The sequence below is a fragment of the Diaporthe citri genome (assembly GCF_014595645.1).
Source record: "Diaporthe citri strain NFHF-8-4 chromosome Unknown scaffold_12, whole genome shotgun sequence".
Taxonomy (NCBI): domain Eukaryota; kingdom Fungi; phylum Ascomycota; class Sordariomycetes; order Diaporthales; family Diaporthaceae; genus Diaporthe; species Diaporthe citri.
Genome location: NW_025064857.1, coordinates 62945 through 85433, shown reverse-complemented (window position 1 = coordinate 85433; position 22489 = coordinate 62945). Strand labels below are relative to the sequence as shown.

Genomic DNA, 22489 nt, shown 5'->3' with positions numbered 1-22489 from the left:
TTTGCATCACGTCTAGCTGACCCGAGTTTTGTTTCTTTCGTCTGCTTCTTGCTTCTTGATTTATCCCTTCTGATCTTTTGATCATCTGACGTTGAGTCGTCACAAGTTTTTCATTTCGTCTTCTGTGCTGGCATATCCGTTCTTGAATACTCAAAATTTATTGGCCATTCTATTGACCAAGGCTTCCCTCACATGTATACCTAGACTCGGCTCGTGCTTGCCTCCCCTTACGCCTGGTATCAGCCAGAGCCCCTTCCTCGACGTGCCAGCACACACCAACTCGTCATCCTTAGAATAAGCATACGTTTTCGAACCCAAAAGGAGGAGCACCATGTCACTCCATCCGTCCTCCGCGGCCGGAAATGCCGGCAGGGACTCTCGGATCCCACAAAGGCGCGCCAACAGAGTCACAATGTGGCCTTCACCGTTCCAGCAGCAGCACCAAAGTCACGATGAAGAGAACAACATGATCTGGCCTGGGCAATTCGGAAACACTCAGCGGTGGACCAGCAATTTCGACGCCGAGGCATTGGCGTCTCGGATGAGTGTCTATGTCGGCGACGGCCTGCTTCCACAGAGCCAACCGGTGCCCGACAGGTGGACAGGACAAGCACAGCACCAGAGGTCGAGACACGGAAACCGGGCCACGTGGATGCACAGCGTGCTGAAGGACTACGAGGAGGATTCCGTGCCGATTTGGGAAGGAAACTTTGACGTGGAGAAGAGGGATTCCTTCGTCAGCCGCCCATCAGGTGCAAGTGAGAGAAGTTGGTACCGCGAAACGATCGACCCAGAAAAGTTCGACTACCGGAAGCCGAGAGAGACCCTGACCGAGGAGCAACTCAGCAAGGCCGACCCTGCCAGTGGGCTTGTGACAAAAGAGGTGCTCATGTACGACTTCCCCGGTGAAGGGACGCTCGACGATCCTTACTTGGTCTCGTGGACAGAAAATGATCCCGCCAACCCGTTGAACCTTACCAAAGGCAAGAAGTGGCTCAATGCTATGATTCTGGCCATCGCCGTGTGGACTGTGTCGATTGCCTCGTCCGGATTCTCCCAAGGTCAGTACTTGTCAATAATGACCGCCATCCCGGCATGTGGCTGACCAATTTCCACAGGTACCAGGGATATCAAGACCGACTTCAACGTCGATGACACCGTCGCCCTCCTGCTCACGTCCGCCTTTGTCCTGGGTTTCGCGATCGGCGCGCTCGCCCTCTCCCCTATGAGCGAGGTCTACGGTCGACGTGGGCTTTACATTTGGACATATGCTGCCTTTGTTGTTCTCTCAGGCGTCATAGGCCTTCTCGACTCTGCCACTTTGCTCATCCTCGCCAGATTCCTTGGCGGTATTGCAGGGTCCTTCACCCAGGCTGTTGCGCCGGCGGTCATTGCCGACATGTTCCGAGCCGACGAGCGTGGATTTGTCCTTGCCCTCTTCACACTGGCCGGCCTGATGGGCCAGATGCTCGGCCCTATCTTCTGCGGCTTCCTCGACGCTGCCTTTGGCTGGCGCTCGCTTGCCGTCTTCATTGCTGGGCTCGCCGCGCCCACGTGGATCGCCATGACTTTCACATTCCCCGAAACGTATGCGCCCACCCTCCTTCGTCGCCGCGCTGCAAAGATGGAGGCCATTCTCGGCAAGCCACACCTCGTCGACGGTGTCGGCGAGGAGAAGACTCTTGGGAGCCAGCTCAAGGTCGGCGCTCTCAGGCCGTGGCTCCTCCTGGTCTTTGAGCCCATCGTGGCACTGCTCAGCGTGTTCTTGTCCGTTGTCCAGGGAACCATGTTCCTTCTGTTTGCGGCCTATCCGATCGTCTTCCAGCAGGTTCGCGGATGGCGCCAGGGCGTGGCTTCTCTGCCATTCCTGGCCGTCGCCTTGGGCATCGTCATCTCGCTCTTCTATGCTGCCCTGTTCGACCAGCAGCGTTACGCCAAGGTCCTCGCTAGGAACGGCGGCAGAGCACCCCCAGAGGCCCGTCTCCCTCCAGCGATGCTCGGCTCCGTCGCGCTGCCCATCGGCCTGTTCTGGTTCGCATGGACAAACGACCCTTCCACCTTCTGGCTCATCTCGGTCAGCGCAGGTGTCTTCACGGGCTTTGGCATGGTGCTGCTGTACATGTCACTCACAAACTATATTGTTGATACCTATCTGGGATACGCGGCCAGCGCATTGGCTGCATCGACGGTGTGCAGGTCCGTGGCAGCCGCTGTATTTCCCTTGTTTACCAACACCATGTACAACTCATTGGGTATCCACTGGGCCTCATCAGTACCGGGTTTCATGTCAGTTGTCTTTGTCCCTTGTCTCCTGGGATTCTACAAGTGGGGCCATGTCATCCGCAGCAAGACCAGGTTCGCTCAAGAGGCATCTAGGATGGCCGAGGCGATGTCTGGCGGCAAGTGATGACTGGAGATTCCAGGAAGGGAAGTCGTAGCTTTCAATGTATAATAATTTGGTTCGGTCCACTTGGTGCGTCAACATGTCATGTTCATAGCGCACGGAGCCTGCATTTTAAATAGATAGATAGCCTGCGGAGCCAGACGCAATATATATTTAGAAGTCTAGAAACTCGTACATTGGACTGGAAATGGTTGTGACCCGGGTCGGTCTTCGGTAGAGGCAACAAGTTCAGAAGCTTGAAATCGCCCAAGATTTGAGGCTGTGTAGTTACGCCTTGAGCTTGATTTACCCCGGTACGCATGCATCAAGCTTCGTCACATTGTTCCTTGGCCAAAGCATGACCATCGCGAACCCAAACGTGTCACTTCCTCGCTCCCTTTCTTGCAAGCCTCCCATGTCTTTGCCCTCAGCGACAGCGGCCTAGGGGGCTCCTCCAGAATAGTTTTCTCGACCTTGACGAGTAGCATTCCCTCCGTGAGGCCACCGGCTGGATCCTTGAGATTGATGAGCCTGTATCCTTCTTGCAGCCTATCAAGCCGTATGCATGCCCATGCGGTACCCTGGTCCCTGATGAGGCCGTTGTGTTCGACACTGAATCTACAAGGAGTGTTAACACTAGCCCAGGGTGTTGTATCGCAGCAGTTTGACATACCTTAGAAAGCTCAACTTTTCGACAACGTGGCTCACTATCGGGAACTGTAACTTCGATTCATCTTCCCGCCAAGTGGGATTTTGGGTTTCGGCGGGCTTCGTCTCCACGCAGATCTCATCTTCGCCGAGTTTCTTGATGTGATTTCTCTCCCCATGGCTCTCGACGTGCAGGTAGCACTTGACCTTGGGATGGAAATCGCTGTCATGGACCACAGGCGTGGCTGGAACCACGCGCACATCTGAGTCGCCGGTTACCGTCGTAGATGAGATGCTCCGGCTCGACTTCCCGGCCGAGTCGTCGACGGCCACAACTCGCGGCATCGGGATGTTCTGCCCTCCCAAGATGGTGACACGCAGACTGAGCTTCTTCTTCCCTGCGACATGGGCTTGGCAGGTTGCCGACGAGTCCGACTGATACCCCGGTGGCTTGAGGACCCAGCCATGGGTATCATCGAACATGGCGTCGTTGAGATGCATCGCCGTGTCCCAGGACTGCCAGTTCAGCGACACCATTTGAACACCTTTCCTCCAGAACAATGTTGGAAGGTTGGGATTGGTCGAAAGGAACGCCGACAGGCTCGCAGGGAACGTCCTTGCCAGGTACTTCTTGTTGTGCTGGAAGACATCCTTGTGTTTGGTCCTGTGGAGCGCCTTCAACTTTTCCTCGCTGAAGCTGAAAATGTGGGCTGGCTTCTCGGAGTCTTTCGAGTTGAAGGACTTGAATGGCCCAGCGCTGTATGTATATATGGCCAACTTCTCCACTGTGTTATAGATTTTCTCGTCCCTGACTTGCTGCTTTTCCGGAGACGAGGGGTTCTGTTGTGCTGCGCGGTAGTACTCCTTCGCACTCAATTGGCCAATCTTCTCTTTCAGTGAGGGCCCAGAGACGGAAGGCCTGCTGTGAGTTGGCGGGGCCTTGCGCACCAGCGCGGGTTTTCTAGCAACACCTTTCTGCGTCTTCCTCTTCCCCTTGATGAGTATTTTCCTTTTGAGATCCACGACCCTTGGTTGCTGCGTCTCGGGATCACACCCCGGCAGGGCGTCCTCTAGCAGGAGGCCTGGCCATTCTTCCCTCATGATCTTGACCATCTCCTTGTGCTGGTCGCCGGTGGTGTGGTCTTCCAGGCTGATGATGAGTGGCAGGTCGGTCTGTTCGAAAGCTACATCTCTGATGGCTCTGCACACGAGTCTGAAAGGCAACCCGGTGCGCGCGCTGAGATCACCTGCTATGGTCGGTAGGCAGTGGCAGACACGTGGCTCATGCTCGAGCTTCTCGTCCCAGTCTCTGTTGGAAAGCGCCCAAGTTCGTTCTAGCCGCCTCCACGAGGGTTTCCTCTTATCAGCAACAGCTTCGTACCCGCATTTTGTTCTCATCCACGAGAGAAGCGAATCCAGCGACCAGTGCCGTCCTCCTGGACCTCGCTGCTCTGGCCGAGGCCGGGGGCTACGAGGAGGGTCGTTGTAGCGTGGAGAATTCCAGACATCGATCTCTACACACCTGCATCCTCGCCTGATGACCTGTACGCCTTTGTGTTAGTCAATCAATCATATGTGAGCCCCGTTTCACAAACAGTGTCTTCTGAGGGACACGACTCGCCTTTCGGTATTGTTCTGTTGTGATAACCCCGCTGACCTGATCACCATCACCGATGTAAGTGTTGTGGCTGCTATTGATGAAGTAGTTCGATATGGGTTTATCGAAGTCCGCCTTCTCCAGATCAATCGGTTGTTTCGAGTGGCTGGCGTGCTCATACCAGAAGTCGCAAAACTCTTGGAACGAGTACGTACGCCCGGAAGGGATTTCCTTCAGACATGGGTTGAGGGTTTCATTCTGCTCCTCTTCCATGAAGAACAGAAGATCTGCCGCAGAGAGAGCCTTGTCCGAGCCCTTCAACTGGTCGTAAAGTCTGCTCAGAGCCCGTCGAATACTGGGCTGCAGGGTAGGCGGCGTGGTCCTGAGCGAGCCGGCTGTATCGACTCCTTGGTTGGTTCTGCAGGCTGCGGCAGCGGGACAGTGGACGTGTGTCCCATGAGAACGTCCTCGGTGACGGCGCCTGCCCTCCACGCAGCCCGGCACCGCGGCGGCGGGTGGCCGTGGCGAGTTCGGCATTGCCCGAGATGTCGGAAGCGGGGTTGACCTGTTCACTGTTGACTGTTGCCACGGAGGCAGCGATGGATGCTTTGACGTGATCTCGGGGCTCAGGGCGTTGGGCGAAACATGCACAAATGGATGCAACTGAGAGGCAGGAGGAGAGGGAAGAAGGCAGGTTGTTTTTGTGTCACGAAGCCGACGTCACAAAACAAATTGGTCATGACTGCTGGATGCACGTCAAGTAAGCGCTAACACCTCGAGGTGTGAGGCTTGGACAGGGGGATTTTTCAGCTGAGCCTCATCGGTCGGTAGCACCGCAGATCCCAGGGGCACAGTGGTGAGGTTTGCGGAGGGCATTCCGCGGAAGCCTAGCACTAAACCCAATTATCATGAGCCAGCTGATGAATATGGGTCAGCACATCGCCTCGCCGTCTACAAGCGAGGAGGAACGAAATAAGGATAGTTTCGAAGAGGAGCTGTGCCGAACGACGGGGACAAGCGCCCGTTTCGGGGGAGCAAGGCCAAGCCATGTGCTTGCAGGCAGAAGGATAGTTGTTCAAGCACATGCACTGGCATGGGCTCGACTTGGCGACGCCACGGCTGAAAGTCTGGCCCTCTCAGGCCTGGGGAACTGTGTGTTGGCCGGGCGTGGGGGCCACGAGCCACTCGTGGTACTACCCAGTTAACGTTAGATCCAGTGCTACGCCGCGGTCTCGCAGAGGCCGCAGATGGGGCTTGGAACCAACCTGCATTCCAGAGTAGCATCGGCCATGCACTTGTCACCGCCACGCTGCAGCTCTTGCAGTCGTGTTGTTGTGTGACTACAGAATTGCATCACTCTGCCTCGAAATCGAGCGGGCAATGCTAAAAGACACGCAAAATCAGCATGAAGGCCAGAGTAACAAATCCCGAAAATGTGTCCGCGCGATTCCGATACGAGGACGGCGCGCGCGTGTGTGGATCTGAGGATGTGTGTATGGGGTCCAGAGAAGCCGGCAGTTTTCACGTGTCCTCAACCCTAACCCTGCGTTTCTGTCCTTGATCGATCATGCAATTCTCATTGAATTTCTATCTGTTGGGTGTGCAGAGCACTTACTACAAAGTCAATTGCTCTAAGCTTGAAGCAGGAGTCCGTTTTAGTTGGTTTGGTCACGAATTACGGCTAGAAATTTGGGCATTGTTTGAGCATTGTCGTGGAGATAATTTGTTGTCCTCGACAGTGGACAAGAACGAGCTGCTTTTTCACGACTCGCTGCTTGTTCACTGTTGTTAGGGACAGGCGACAAACGTTACCAGAGTTGCAGCCCGACCCGTAGATTCAGGGCGCAAGAAAAAAGCGTCCTACTTAGAGATGTCGCCAGCGCCTAAACGGAGGAATAGACTGACATCGTAAGTGGCAGCACCATCGAAGAGCGACCGGAACTACTGCGGAAACTCATTCTCTGATCACTTGGTTGTTCTCATCGCGTGGAACCTAGTGGAGGACAAAGTTCTCTGGCACTTAGTCAAGTCTAAACCAGCCTCGTAATAGCTAGCTCTTAGATTCAATTTTCTGCAGAGAGTGATAATGTCTACTAGTATTGGTATGAGGCCATAGATACTTGAAGCGGGAATAAGATTTTAGCAAACCTGGCAGCCGAGACAGCCTTACACGTAGTGTGACGCGAGATCGAAACGTGCATTAAGAGCGACAAGTGCGGCACATCGGGGATCTGTCAGTGCTGAACGGATGGTCCCGATACCTATATCTCCGACGGGCCAAGCCTATAATTCCACTGTGAGTGTAATAGAAGACGGCAGAAGGCACACATACATGGACGGAAACAATCCGTCCGACTACCTGAGATGCCAAGGTGCAGCTGATCTCATAATAAGCCCACTTGCTATATCAAGATCGAGATTAGATGCAGTTCTTGCGATTTTCAATAGATTCTGGCAGATAACAAGGTCACGATGGGATCGTCAAGGAACGAACCAAGCCCAAGCAGGCATCCATGTCAGCGCAGAGTTGAACACGAATAGTAGAGTAGTAGAGTAGTTTGGGTTGCGACCTGTCATGAAACACTGACCTGGGGTTCTCGGGCCCCTTCACAAGGTTCTGGAACGCATAAGTGTGTGCTCTAGCTTCCGCTTGTCAAAGATCCGACGTATAGCAACCCCACTCAATAGACGACCCTTATATTGGACCCTGTGAATGTGTGTATCCAGGGTCGTACGAAGATGCCTTATACGAACGTCATCCGGAAGTTATTGGCATTGCGCTTGGACGCCGTTGGCGAACTCTAATTACACGACAGCCTTGGGTTGAGAGAAAGCTTTGGGACTGCCCTGGAGGGTAAGCTCTATCGCTCGCTTAAACGATGTTCCTCTGTCCTGGGTGATGAAGCAATTAAGCAAATGATAGTTGATTGTTATTTTGTTAAGGAGAGAATTCTCCCCGCTATTAAACGCTTAAAAGGAGCCTATTTATAGGCTAATGTTAATATATAGGCATATAACCCTTGCACCTTCCAACACACCCCCCATTATAAATATTATTATTTAGTAATAATAAGAAATATAATATATAATAATTAAAATATAATTTAAATATTCCGCTATAATTTATATTAAAACTATTATATAAACATTATTTAATATTTATATATTTTGCTTACATTATTTTTAATTAATTATTTAAACGCTTATTTAATAATATAAACCTTATACTTATTTTAATTTTAATTTTATATAAGCCGTTTTAAGAATAAAGTAAGGTAATACTTTTATATAAATATTAATAAAATTATTTTTAAATGCAATATAATAAACATTATATATTTCTTTAATTTCTTTATAAATAAAGTAATAATAAAAATAGCAATATATTTTAATTAAGCATTAACTTTATAATTTTAAATAAGGTTTAATATTAATTAATTATTAATATATAAAATAAGTAAATATTTAATATATTTAATATTTAAATCCTTTAATATTTAAATTATTTAATAAAAATATAATAATATTAAAGAATATATTATATATTTTATTTTATAAATAAATTTTATAATAATAAATTAATACTTTAATAATTAAGTAATTAAGCTATTATTAAGAAGTTATATATATTTATTAAATATTTTTAAATTATTTAAATTAATATTATAAAAAGCATTAATATATATATTAAATATAATAAATTTATATAATAATAATTATTTTAAAAACTTTAAAGCATAATTTAATATATATTAAATATATTAAAATACCCCTTTTTTAACATTTAAATAATAAATTATAAGCTTTACATTAAATATTAATAACATTATATATAAAAATATAAAATTAAGTTTTATTTTAATAATAAGAAAATTAATAAATTTAATAAGTAATTAATATATTATTATATTTATTATAATATTATTAAATTTGTAAGAGTTTATTTTTAATTATAATGAATTATATTAAATCATTTTAAAATTCATTAAGTATATTTCTTTTAAGAAATGTAAATATTATTATTAATTTATATAATTTTTAATTTAAGTAAGTATTTATAAAAATTAAAACTTTTATACTTAAAATATTATATAAACTTAATATAAAATTTATTAACTTAAAAAGAACTCTTAATAATAAAAATATTAAAAATATAAATAATAATAATAATTTAATCTTTAATAAAAATATAAGAATTAAATATTATTTTTATTAAATATTTAATTAATTTTTCTTTAAAAATATTAAATTATTTATAGCTTAATTACTTAAGTTTATATAAGGTATTAAAAAGTTTTAAAATAATTTATTAATTTTTAAATAATATTTAATACTTTTATAATAAATATATATAAATATTATATTTTAAATAATTATATAAATATATTATTTCAATATTAAATTATTAAAGCTATTAACTTATAATAATAATAATAATAATAATTAATTTTAAATTTATTATATATATTATTAAGCTATAAATATTATTATAATTTATATTATAAATTATATATATATTTATAAATAATAAATTAAGCTTTATAATAAATAAGTTTATTAAAAATATTAAACTTCTTTATATATATTTAATAAGGATTAATAATATATTAATTTATAATAATAAATACTTTAATTTATATATTTATATTTAAAAGTAATTTAAGTTTCTTTTAATAATTTATTATTAAGCTTTTTTTTATTACTTTTTATAACTTATATATATATATTAAGAATATTATTAATATTTATTATATTAATAAGCAATGCTTAAATAAAAAGTTAATTAAAGTAATTAATATTAATTAATATTAATTAATATTAATTAAGTAAAATTTAATATAAAGTTTATATTAATTAATATTAAGTTATTAAAATCTTTAAAATAATTTATAATAATATTTATATTTTATTTTACTTTTTATAAAAGCTAAATTTATTATCCTTAAAAAGTATATAATTATATAAGTTTTATAAATTTAAGTAATTTATTAATAAATCTTATAAATTTAAGTATTTTATTTATAAGTTTTATATTATTAATAAATTTTATTAATTAAAATATTAATAATATCTTTATTTTAAATAATATATTTTTATTTAATTAATTAATTATTTATATAATCTTTAATATTAAATTAAATTAAATAATATAATTTAATATTATAATTATAATAACCTTTTAAAATAATATATATAAATAAAAATAATCTTATTTTTAACCTTAAATTTTATAAAATATGTTTTTTTAGCTTTATTTAATAATTTTATTTTTAGCTTATAAGCCTTAATAAAAATATAAAGATATATAAAGTAAAAATATAATTAAAAATATTTAATATTAAGCTTTTATTTATAAAGCGCCTTAAATAACATTATTTAATATAATAAAGCTAAGCATAATATTATAAATATATTATATAAGAAATTACTTTAAGCTATAAAAATAAATAGTTTTTATTATAAATTTATTATATAACGTAGTTTACCATTAAGTAGTCCATACTACCTAGCTATAAATGCCCTCTTCCATATAAAAAATATTTATACATACCCTTATATCTTAATTAATTTAACTTTAAAATAAATATAAATTTTTTTCTTTATTCCTTATCTTTAAACCTCTTTATATATAGATTTTAAAGTATATAATTAAATTCTTTATAAAGATAAAAAGGATAAAAGTTTTATTAAGAAAACTTTATTAATTATATATTATTCCTTAACTATGGCATAAAGTTACTTTTCCTTGCATTCCTAGCAAAATAATACAAAATAATATAGCCACTTAATATAAACCACTTAGTAGTAAACCACGTTAAGCATTAGTAATAATAATATTATTAAAACGATTTACTTTATATAAAGATTTATTTTAATATTTTAAGGTAAGTAATTAATAGTAATAATAGTGTATTTCTTTTAAATAAAAAGCATTTTATAAGGAAATGCTTAAAATATCTTTATATAAATTAAAAGAATTATATATTAATATTAATACTTTTTATTTTTTAGGAAATAAAGCATATTTATATTTAATCCGCTTATTAATTTAAAAAATAAATATTATTTCTTAGTTTCTTTATAAATAAATAATTTTTAAAAAACAATAAATATTACTCCTTAATTTCTTTATTAAATAAGTAATTTTAAAAATTTATAATATTATCTTTTAAGTTTTTAATTAAATAAGTAATTTAAAAATAATTTTAATATATTTTTTAATTTTTTAATTAAGTTAGTAATTTAAAGAATAGCATTACTTTTTAAATTTTAAGTTAAGAAAGTATGTTTAACCCCTTATATTAATATAAATACCCTTAATCTTTCTTATTTTAATAATCTTAATTTAAAATATTTATCTTTTAATTATTTTTTAATAAATACTTTTAAAAACCCTTTATAAGTAAATCTTTTTAAAGCCTTAATTAAAAGCATATATCTTTTTAATAACTTAATTTAAAATATATAATATTTTTAATTTGTTTTTTAAATTATTAAAATCATATAATTATGTTTTTTAAGCGCTTTAAAAAAAAGGGTAAAATTAAAAATAATAATACTAATAAGCCTTAAAGTCTTTATTTAAATTATATTATATTAATAATATTCTTTAAATCTTTAATTTATTATTACTTAAAATGCTATTTAAATTACTTAAATAAAGATAAAAATTAAAGCGCTTTAAGGTATAAATATTAAAATTAAGTATATTATAAAGAAAAAGAATAAGATTTATAACTTTATTAAAAAGCATAATATTTCTTATATAAGCTATATAAATAATGTTATTTTTAATAAGTTTATTAAGAATTACCTTAATATTAATATTAATAATAATAATTATTACATTTAATATAATTAAGGTAATAATACTTATATAAATATTTTTAAAGTTTTAATTTTAATTATATTTTATTTTTATACTTTTTAAAAGGTTAAGTTTAAATATAAAACACTTATTATAAGCTTTATATTAATAATATTTATAATAATATATTTATTTATATTTATAAGAATATTAATTTTATATTTAAAATAAGTTTTATTTTAATTTAAAAGCTTATTTAATAATATATATTTAAGCTTATTACTTTAAGTTTTTTAATTTTAAATACTTTATTTAAAAAGTATATTTAAAAAAATTAATTTAAGGAATTTAAAGAATTTAATTTTAAAAACTTTATACTTAAAAAGCTTAATTTTAAAAAGTTTTAAATTATTTATAGGAATTAATTTACTTAAAAAATTAAGTTTTAAGTATTAAATAATATTAATATTAAAGAAAAACTTAAAATAAATTATAAATAATAAATTAAAATTTATATTATAAAATTTATTTTTAAAAAGAAATTATAAATTATAAAATTTATTATTTTAAATTTATATTTTAAAGAATACTTTATTAAATTTAAAAAATTTATATTAATTTTAGCTATATAATTTCTTTTTTAATATAAATTATAAGCTTATTATAATTTATAAGCTTTATAAAAGCATTATTTAATTTTATTTTTATTATTATATTAATTAAATTATTTTTTTATTATAAATTTACTTTACTTTATTTATTTTTTATTATTTATAAAATTATTTTAATATTATAATATTAATTATTAAGTATTTTTAATTATAATTTTAAGCTTAATTAAATATTTATATAATAATAAAAAGTTTACATAAATAATAAAGGAAATTAATAATAATAATAGCTTTAAAATAATAAAATTAAGCATTATTTATAATATAATATTAATATTAAATCTTATTATTATATATTATATATTTTTAAAATAAAGATAATATAAGTAATCTTTTTATATTTTATTAAGCTTTAATAAATAAAATTAATATATAATATAAAATTATTATTTTATAATTTTTTATTTTTAAAAAAATAATAAATTTAATTTATAAGCTTAAGTTTATTATATTTATTAATAATTAATTTATAAAAATATATAACCTAAATATATTTAAGTTAAATAAAATATATTTTAATTCTTAATTAATATTATTAATTTATTATTATAAATATATATTAAGTTATTTATAATTACCTTTTAAAAAGTTTTATTAAGCTTATATTATTATAAATAAATAAAATAAAATTTTTAATTATAATATTATTATAATTTAAGTTAATTAAGCTTATTATAATTTATATTTATTTTCTTAATTTATATTTTTTTAATATATAATCTTAAGTAATACATTTTAATTTTTTTAAATAAGGTTAATTATATTTTTATATTAAGTAAGTTTATAATTATTAAAGTTTAAATTATTATTATATATTAAAAATATTAATGCTTTTTTTTTTAATTTAATAATATATAATTAAGTATTTTTTTTAAAAAATAAGAAATTATAAAATATTAAATTATTATTTATTTATATCTTTATAATATTAAAATTAATTATATTATTTATTATAATTAATAAATAAGGGTTATATAAAGATATATTTATATATAATTATTTATATAAGTAAGATTAATAAGTTATAAATTAATATATATTTAATTTTATAATTTTATAAAATAGCTTAATAATTTAATAATAACTTTTTATAAATATTTATTAATTAATTTATTTAATAATTAAATAATAATATTTCTTTAAAATGTAATTTTTAATTATATATATATTTATATAATATTTTATAAGGTTAAAAGCTAAGTTTTTAAAAATACCTTTAAAAATATTAAAATTAAAATTAATTTTATATTTATTTATTAAATTATTAATAATTAAGTTAAAATTAACATTTTATTTATATCATTATATTTTTATATAATTATTTTTTTTTAAAAATAAATTAATAAGTAATCTTTTAACTTTATATATAAAATATATTTTAAATATTTATATATTATAATAAAAAGTTTTATTATATTATTTTAATATAATTACTTTTTTATTAATTAATTTTTATAGCTTAATTATTATAAATATCTTAAATAAAATACTTAATATTATAATAATATTTCTTTTTTATAATTTTAAAATAAATTTATAATTATTAATGTTTTTATATAATATATTAATTTAATTTATTTTTTATTTTTAATAACTTATTTTATTTTCATTATATTATTAATAACTTATTAATTTACTTTAAGTTTATTAAATATTTATTAATAAAAGTACTTTTTATATTTATATTTTTATTTAAATTATATTAATTATTTAATTTATTATATTATTTATATAATTTTATATTTATTAATTTAAAAACTTTAAGTATAATCTTTATTTAAATAATTATATTATAATTATTAATTAATATAAGCTTAAAAAAGCTAATTTAATTATAATTTTCTTTTTATATAAAAATATTACTTTATAAAAAAAATTATAATATATCTTTAAAATATATTTAATATCTTTATATATTTAATGTTTATAAAATGCTTTTATAACTTTTCAAATTATTTTTATATTTTAAATTATAATTAATATTAATAAAAATAAATTTATTATTTTAAAATAAGCTTTAAAAATAAATAAAGTTATTATAAATTTATTAAGCCTTATAATATTATTTATTATTTTAATAGCTATTTATAAAATTATTTTTTTATTATAATTATATTAAGCTTAAATTATAAGATTTAAAATATATATTTTAAGAATTTATAATACTTTTTTTCTTTTTAATTAATTAATATATTTTAATTAATATTTATTTATATTTTATTTTTATAAATTTAACCTTTTCATAAAACTTATTTAAATTAAATTAAATCTTTATATTATAAATAATATAATTAAATAATCTTAAATAAATATTTATTTAAATTTATTTAAAAGCTTTTTAAATAATATTTATAAAAGTATTATATATAAATAATATATTTTAAAAATTAATTCTTTTATTAATAATATTTAATATTAATTTTTTATTTAATAAATATATAATATTTATAATAATAATATAATTAAAATTATAATTATTTTTAAGTATAAATTTAAAATAATAAGAGTAAATTAAATATATTTAATATTAATAATAAAACCTTTTAATAAATTTTATTACTTTTTAATTTATATTTTTATAATTTACTTTTATAAGTAACTTATATAATTAATTTATTAATAAATAATTAAGATATTTATAAAAGCATTATAACTTTATTTTTATTAAATAAAATATTGTATTTTTTTATTATAAGTTAAGCTTTACTTATTATAATTAATTAATAAGCTTTAACCTTATAAAAATAAGCTTTAATATAAATATAAATAAAAAGTAAATTTCTTTCTTTATACTTTAAATATAAACTTTATTTAAATACCTTATAATAAATAACTTAAAATTAACTTATAATATATATTTAAAGTCCTTTTATATTATAAACTTATAATATAATTATATAAAACTTAATATAATAAAACTTAAAAAAAAATAATAATAACTTATTAAGTTTTTCTTTATTTTAAGAAACTTTTATTTTAAAAATACTTAATAACTTAATTAATAAAAATAAGGATTAAATTTATAATAAATAAAAAAGTAATTAGTATTAAAAAGGCTTAATTTTTTTATATATTTAATTAATTAAAACCTTTTTATAATTAATTTTTACTTTATATTAATTTTATAAAAATATTTAAAAAGTAATTAAAAAGCTTTTTAAAAAAGGTTTGCTTTGCGTTTAAAAACCTTTTTAAATAAAGGTATATTAAGCTTAGCTTAATTATATATAATAACGTTATAAAAAGGGAATAATAAAATTTCTTACTTAATTTAATTAATTAATTTATATAATAAAAACTTAAAATTAATTAAATAAATATAAAATATTATTAATAGCTAATAGCTTAATCTTTATAATAAAAGCTTAGCTTAATTATAAGAAATAATTAAATATATTTAAAGCCTTTTACTTTACCTTATAATAATATAAGAATATTTTTAATATTATAATAAAGAAAAATAATACTTAACCTTAAAATAATAAAGTAATAAATATTAATATTATAATAATTTTAATAAGCAAAATTAAATATTTTATATATAATTAACTTAATTATTATAAGCATAATTATTTTAATTATTATAAAAAAATAATAATATAACTTTTATTAATTAAAATTAATAAAAAGAAAAAGTTTATTTAAGGGAATATAAAATCTTTTTATAAAATAAGGCTTAAAAGTATTATTAACTTAATGCTAGCTTAAGTTTAAAGTAAGCTAATTATATATTAATTAATTTAATATTATAAAAATGCTTAAAATTTAAGAAATTTTTATTAATAAAGTAAATTACTTATAATTAAATATTAATTAATTATAAATTATATAATAAATTTATAATTTTAAAATTTTAAGTAAAAAAGCTTATATAAAAAGCTTATATTAAAGAATTATAAAAATGCTATTAATTTAATTATTAGCTTATACTTAAATAATTATCTTTTATTAACTTACTTTAGCTAATATATTAAATTATAAAGATTAAAGGCGTATTAATTATAAAAAATAAGCTAAAGCTTTAATATATTTAAAAAAGGATTAAAATATAATTAAATAGCTAAGTAAAAAGCAATATTTAATTTATAATTAAATTATAATATTCTTTATTTTTATTATATAACTACCCTTTAAAGCCTATATAAGGACTTAAAAAAAAAGGATATATTATAAGTTAAGCTTTATTTATTATAATTAATTAATAAGCTTTAGCTTTATAAAAATAAGCTTTAGCATAAATATAAATAAGGAGCAAATTTCTTCCTTTGCACTTTAAATATAAACTTTATTTAAGCACCTTATAATAAATAATCCAAGGCTAGCCCATAATATTCTTAAGATATACTTTAAAAAGAATTATAAGTATTTAAATTTTATTATTTAAAAAATTAAAAATTTATCTTTAATATATATTATTTCTTTAATTATATTATAAACCTTAATATTTAATTAATTTATATTTTTAATAAAGAATAAAAAAGGAATATTTAAATTTATAATATAAAAAAAGATTAAATTAAAAATAACTTTAATAATTATAAAATTAATTAAAGTTATTTTACTTTTTTTAAATATAATTTATACTTTATTATTAATTAAAGTATTAAGTTAAATACTTAAGTTTTCTTTTTAAAGCATTTTAAATTAATATTTTTTAATAATTAAAACTTTTATTATATTTATATTTAAAAGAATAGCTTAAAGAATTATAATAAAGTAATAAATAAATGCTTAATTTTTAAAGTAATAAATTAAATATTAATTATTATTATTATTATTATTATTTTTATTAATCTTTTTAATTTTTAAGTTTATACCTTTTATATTTATAACTTATACTTTAAAATTATTATTTTAATTTACTTAATTTTATTTATTATCTTTATTTATTTATTAAAAGTTAAAATATTATTACTTTATAATATTTCTTTATATAAAGTAATTAATTAATTAATATCTTTATTTTTTATATATAATATATATTTTAGGCTTATATAAAATTATTATAAAGTAAAAGGCTTTTTTTTTATATTATTATTTTTTCTTTATAACTTTTTTTTAAAAAAGTTTTTTTAAAGTATTTTTTAAATCCTTTTTTATATTAAAATATTAATTAATTATATTAAGTTTATTAAAATAATTTATTATATTAATAATTTATATATATTACTTTTAATTAATTAATAATTTATATATATTACTTTTAATTAATTAATAATATATATAAATTTCTTTTTAATTATTTTATTAAAGTTATATTAAATATAATTATAATTTATTATATTAATTTTTTTTATATTTAATTTTAATATTAAAAATATTATTTTAAGCTTTTAAAAATTATAATATGCTTTAATTATTATAGCTTAAAGTTATTTATTTATATTTTTTAATATTTTTAATGCTTTTTAAGCCTTAAATAAAATATTAAATAAAATTTAAAGTATTTCTTTAAATATCTTTTTAATATTATTATTATTTAATTTAATTATATTAAGTATATTATTTATTTAATTATTATAATAATATTAATAATTTATAATAATATTAAAATATAGCTTAACCTTTAAATAAATATTTTTAAAAATATCTTTTTCTTTAATATAAGTTTTTAAAAATTATTTTAAATCTTAATAAATTAATTTTATATACTTTATATATATAAAATATTAAATAAATCTTTATATTAAATATATTATAAATTTATTTTATATAATATTATTTTTTATTATATAATTTTATAAAGCTTATTAATTTATTAAATAAAATTATATTATTATAAAGTTTTCTTAAAGAAAGTATATTAAAATTATTTATTTTTAATTAATTTATTTTAAAGTATAATTATATTTTTTTTTTAAGTTAAGTTTAATTAATATAATAAATATTATAATTTTAAGCTTATATATATATATATTAAATTATATTATAATTAATTATATAAATTATTTTAATAATTTTAAATTTAAATTATTTTTATAACTTAAAAAGTTAATTTAATAATTATTTATATAATTTAATTATTTTATTATTATTATTTTTTTTTATATATTATATATAAAGTATTTAAATATATAAGTTATATATTTTAATAATTTAGCTAATTAAGGAAATCTTTTTATATTATTATTTTTATAAATATAAATAAAATGCTTTAACTTAATTTCTTAATATAAACTTTATTATATTTAAAAATATAATTTATCTTTTATAATAAAATTATATTATTTTTTAAAAACATTTTTTCTTTATAAATTTTAAAATTATTAATATATTTTATAAATAAATTATAATTATAATAATTTATTATAATATATTAATAAAGATAATATATTATAAATATATTTAATTAATTAATTAAAAGATTTAAGTTATTAATTATTTTATTAATATTAATTAATTAATTAAATTATAATAAAAGTAAAAGCTAAATTTTAATTAATTTAATAATTTAAATAAGCTTTTTTTATAACTTATTTTTAAGATTTAAAAAGTTTTTAATATATTTTTTAATTTTAAATATATTTCTTAATCTTTATATATTTAAAATAAAAAATTAAAAATAATAAGAAAAATAATTAAATTAAGAAAAAGGAAATAAAAAGGGGAAAAATATATTTTTAATAAAATTATAAAATCTTAAGTAATATTAAAAATAAGTTTAAATAAATAAATTGCTTTTTATTATATATATAATATAATATCCCTTAAAAATAATAAATTATTTAATTAAATATTTAATAATTTTATATTACCTTAAAGTAATTAATTAAATAATTTAATTAAGTAATTTATTTTATTAAATATTTAATAATTAAAATTTTAATAAAATACTTTTTTAAAAGTATAAAGTATTTATTAAGCTTTAAAATTAATATTTAATATATATTTAATAAGAAATTATTTTAATATATTAAATTCTTATAATAAGTAATTAATATTTCTTCTTCTTTTTTTAATTTATAATTACCTTATAATTATTAATTAATATTAAAACGATTTACTTTATATAAATATTTATTTTAATGCTTTAAAATAAGCAATTAATAATAATAATAGCTTATTATTTTTAAATAAAGAGGGTTTTATAAGGAAATGCTTAAAACGTTTTTATATAAATTAAATAAATTATATATTAATATATATATTAAAAGCTTTATTTTTAAAAATAATAATATATATTACGGTTTAGGCTTTGCTTATTATAATTAATTAATAGGCTTTAGCTTTATAAAAATAAGCTTTAGCATAAATATAAATAAGGAATAAACCTTCTTTTTTATACTTTAAATATAAACCCTATTTAAATACCTTATAATAAATAACCTAAGGCTAGCTTATAATATATATTTAAAGTCCTCTTATATTATAAACTTATAATATAATTATATAAAACTTAATATAATAAAACTTAAAAAAAATAATAGCAATTTATTAAGCTCTTCTTTATTTAAAGGAATTCTTATCTTAAAAATACTTAATAATTTAGCTAATAAAGATAAGGGCTAAATTTATAATAAATAAAAAAATAATTAATATTAAAGGGGCTTAATTTTTTTATATATTTAATTAATTAAAAACTTTTTATAATTAATTTTTATTTTATATTAATTTTATAAAAATATTTAAAGAATAGCTAAAAAGCTTTTTAAAAAAGGTTTGCCTTATGCTTAAGAACCTTTTTAAGTAAAAGCATATTAAGCTTAGCTTAATTACGCTATAATAATGCTATAAAAAAGAAATAATAAAATTTCTTACTTAATTTAATTAATTAGCTTATATAATAAAAGCTTAAAGTTAATTAAATAAATATAAAATATTATTAATAGCTAATAGCTTAACCTTTATAATAAAAGCTTAGCTTAATTATAAGAAATAGTTAAATATATTTAAGGTTTTTTACTTTGCCTTATAATAATATAAAAGTATTTTTAATATTATAATAAGAAAAAATAATACTTAATCTTAAAATAATAAAGTAATAAATATTAATATTATAGTAATTTTAATAAATAAAGTTAAGTATTTTATATATAGCTAATTTAGCTATTATAAGTATAATTACCTTAATTATTATAAAAAAATAAGAATATAGCTTTTATTAATTAAGGCTAATAAAGAAAAGGAGTTTATTTAAAGAGGTATAAAACTTTTTTTATAAAATAAGGCTTAAAAATAATATTAACTTAATGCTAACTTAAGTTTAAAGTAAATTAACTATATATTAATTAATTTAGCATTATAAAAATACTTAAAACTTAAGAAATTCCTATTAATAAAGTAAATTATTTATAATTAAGCATTAATTAATTATAAATTATATAATAAATTTATAATTTTAAGGTTTTAAGTAAGGGAGCTTATATAAAAAGCTTATATTAAAGGATTATAAAAATGCCATTAATTTAGCTATTAAATTATACTTAAATAATTATCTTTTATTAGCTTATTTTAATTAATATATTAAATTATAAGGGCTAAAGCATATTAATTATAAATAATAAGCTAAGCTTTTAATATAATTAAAAGGCGTTAAAGTATAATTAAATAATTAAATAAAGAGCAATATTTAATTTATAATTAAATTATAATATTCTTTATTTTCTATTATATAATTACCTTTTAAAGCTTATTATAAAAACTTAAAAAAAGAGAATATATTATAGTTTAAGCTTTGCTTATTATAATTAATTAATAGGCTTTAGCCTTATAAAAATAAGCTTTGGCATAGGTATAAATAGGGAATAAACCTTCTTCTTTGCACTTTAAATATAAACTCTATTTAAACACCTTATAGCAAATAACCCAAGGCTAGCCCATAATAATATAAGTTATTTTTCTTATAAATATTTAAGTTATTAACTTATATTTAATAAGCATTTTTAATTAAACTTTATAATTTAATATTTATATATTAATTTTATATATATTTTTATTTATTAACTTAATTAATATTAAAGAATTTCTTTATAATTCTTTATATTTATCTTTTTTTTTATATATAAATACTTTATTTATTAAGTTTTATACCTTATTTTATTTTTATTTTTTTTAATTAATTAACGTTTATTTAATTAAAGTTAAAATAAATTAAAATATATTATAAATTAAAAGTTAAATAAAAATATTATTAATTTAAAGAATTAATTTAATTTATATTTAATTTAAATATTATAAATAATAAAAATATAAATTTATAAAATATATTATAAATAAAATATATTTATATAATAATTATAATAATTTATACTTTATAAATTAGTATAATTAAAATATATTTATATATATTTATATTAAAAAAACTTATAATTATTAATTATATATTTAAATAAAATATTTAATTTTTAACTTTTTAATAATAATTTAAATTATTTAATATATTTATTTTTTATAAGCATTTAATATAATTAAATAATATATATACCTTTAATTACTTTTAATTAATTTCATTAATTAATATTTTAAATTTAATAATTTTAAGTTTAATTTAATTTCTTTTTTTATATATTATTTAAAAATATATATTAATTATTTAATTAAAAATTAATAATATAATTATTAATATATTATAAAGAAATAATAATATTAAATATAATAAATATTATAAATTATTAATATTAAAGTATTAATAAGTAAAAATTATATATAATAATATATAATTATTTTTAAATAATTTAAAATTAAAAAAGAGTTTTATAACTTATAATTATAACTTTACTTTTTTTATATAATTAATATAAATATAATAAATTTATTATTAATTAATATATATTACTTTAATTAATAAATAATTTATTATAATTAATATATTTAATTAATTTAAAAAGTTTAATATTATTACTTAATATTAATTTAAAAATTTAAAAATAAAAGTTGATTTAATTTAATATTTAATATAATTTAATAATAATTTTTTTTAAAAATATATAAATTTTAATATAATAATAATTAAATTATATAAAAATATAAAAAATATAAAATAAATAAAATAAAATTCCTTTTTATTTTAATTTAATTTAAATTTAAATTTAATTATAAATTTTATATTTTAATTAATTAATTCAAAAACTTTAAATTTAAATTATTTTTAAATAAAATAACTTTTAAATTATATATATATATAAATTAATAAATAATAAATAAATAAATATTAATAATTAATAATTAAATAATTAAAATTATAAGATATATTATTTTCTTTTAATTAATTATTATATATAAAGCTTTTTATATTTATTATTTTAAAAATTATTTTTATAATAAATATTAAAATTAAAATTATTTTAAAAAAAAATAAATTTTTATATTTAAAATTAATATTTAATTATAAAATAAAACTTATTTTAATATATTATATAAATTAATTTAATTTAAAAAATATT

The 22489-nt window shown here is 24.1% G+C and overlaps 2 protein-coding genes across 2 annotated transcripts; one reads left to right on the top strand and one right to left on the bottom strand.

Annotated features, from left to right (window-relative positions):
* Positions 1-331: 331 nt before the first annotated feature.
* On the top strand, positions 332-2407 carry INS49_004366 (uncharacterized protein; the record flags this gene model as incomplete). Its single annotated transcript, XM_043165155.1, has 2 exons — positions 332-1061; positions 1119-2407. 2 exons carry the CDS (start codon positions 332-334, stop codon positions 2405-2407), a joined length of 2019 nt encoding a protein of 672 aa, XP_043017870.1.
* A 311-nt stretch (positions 2408-2718) lies between these two features.
* Positions 2719-5165, bottom strand: INS49_004365 (uncharacterized protein; the record flags this gene model as incomplete). The annotated part of the gene is made up of 3 exons (XM_043165154.1): positions 2719-3001; positions 3057-4204; positions 4689-5165. 3 exons carry the CDS (start codon positions 5163-5165, stop codon positions 2719-2721), a joined length of 1908 nt encoding a protein of 635 aa, XP_043017869.1.
* Positions 5166-22489: the final 17324 nt, after the last annotated feature.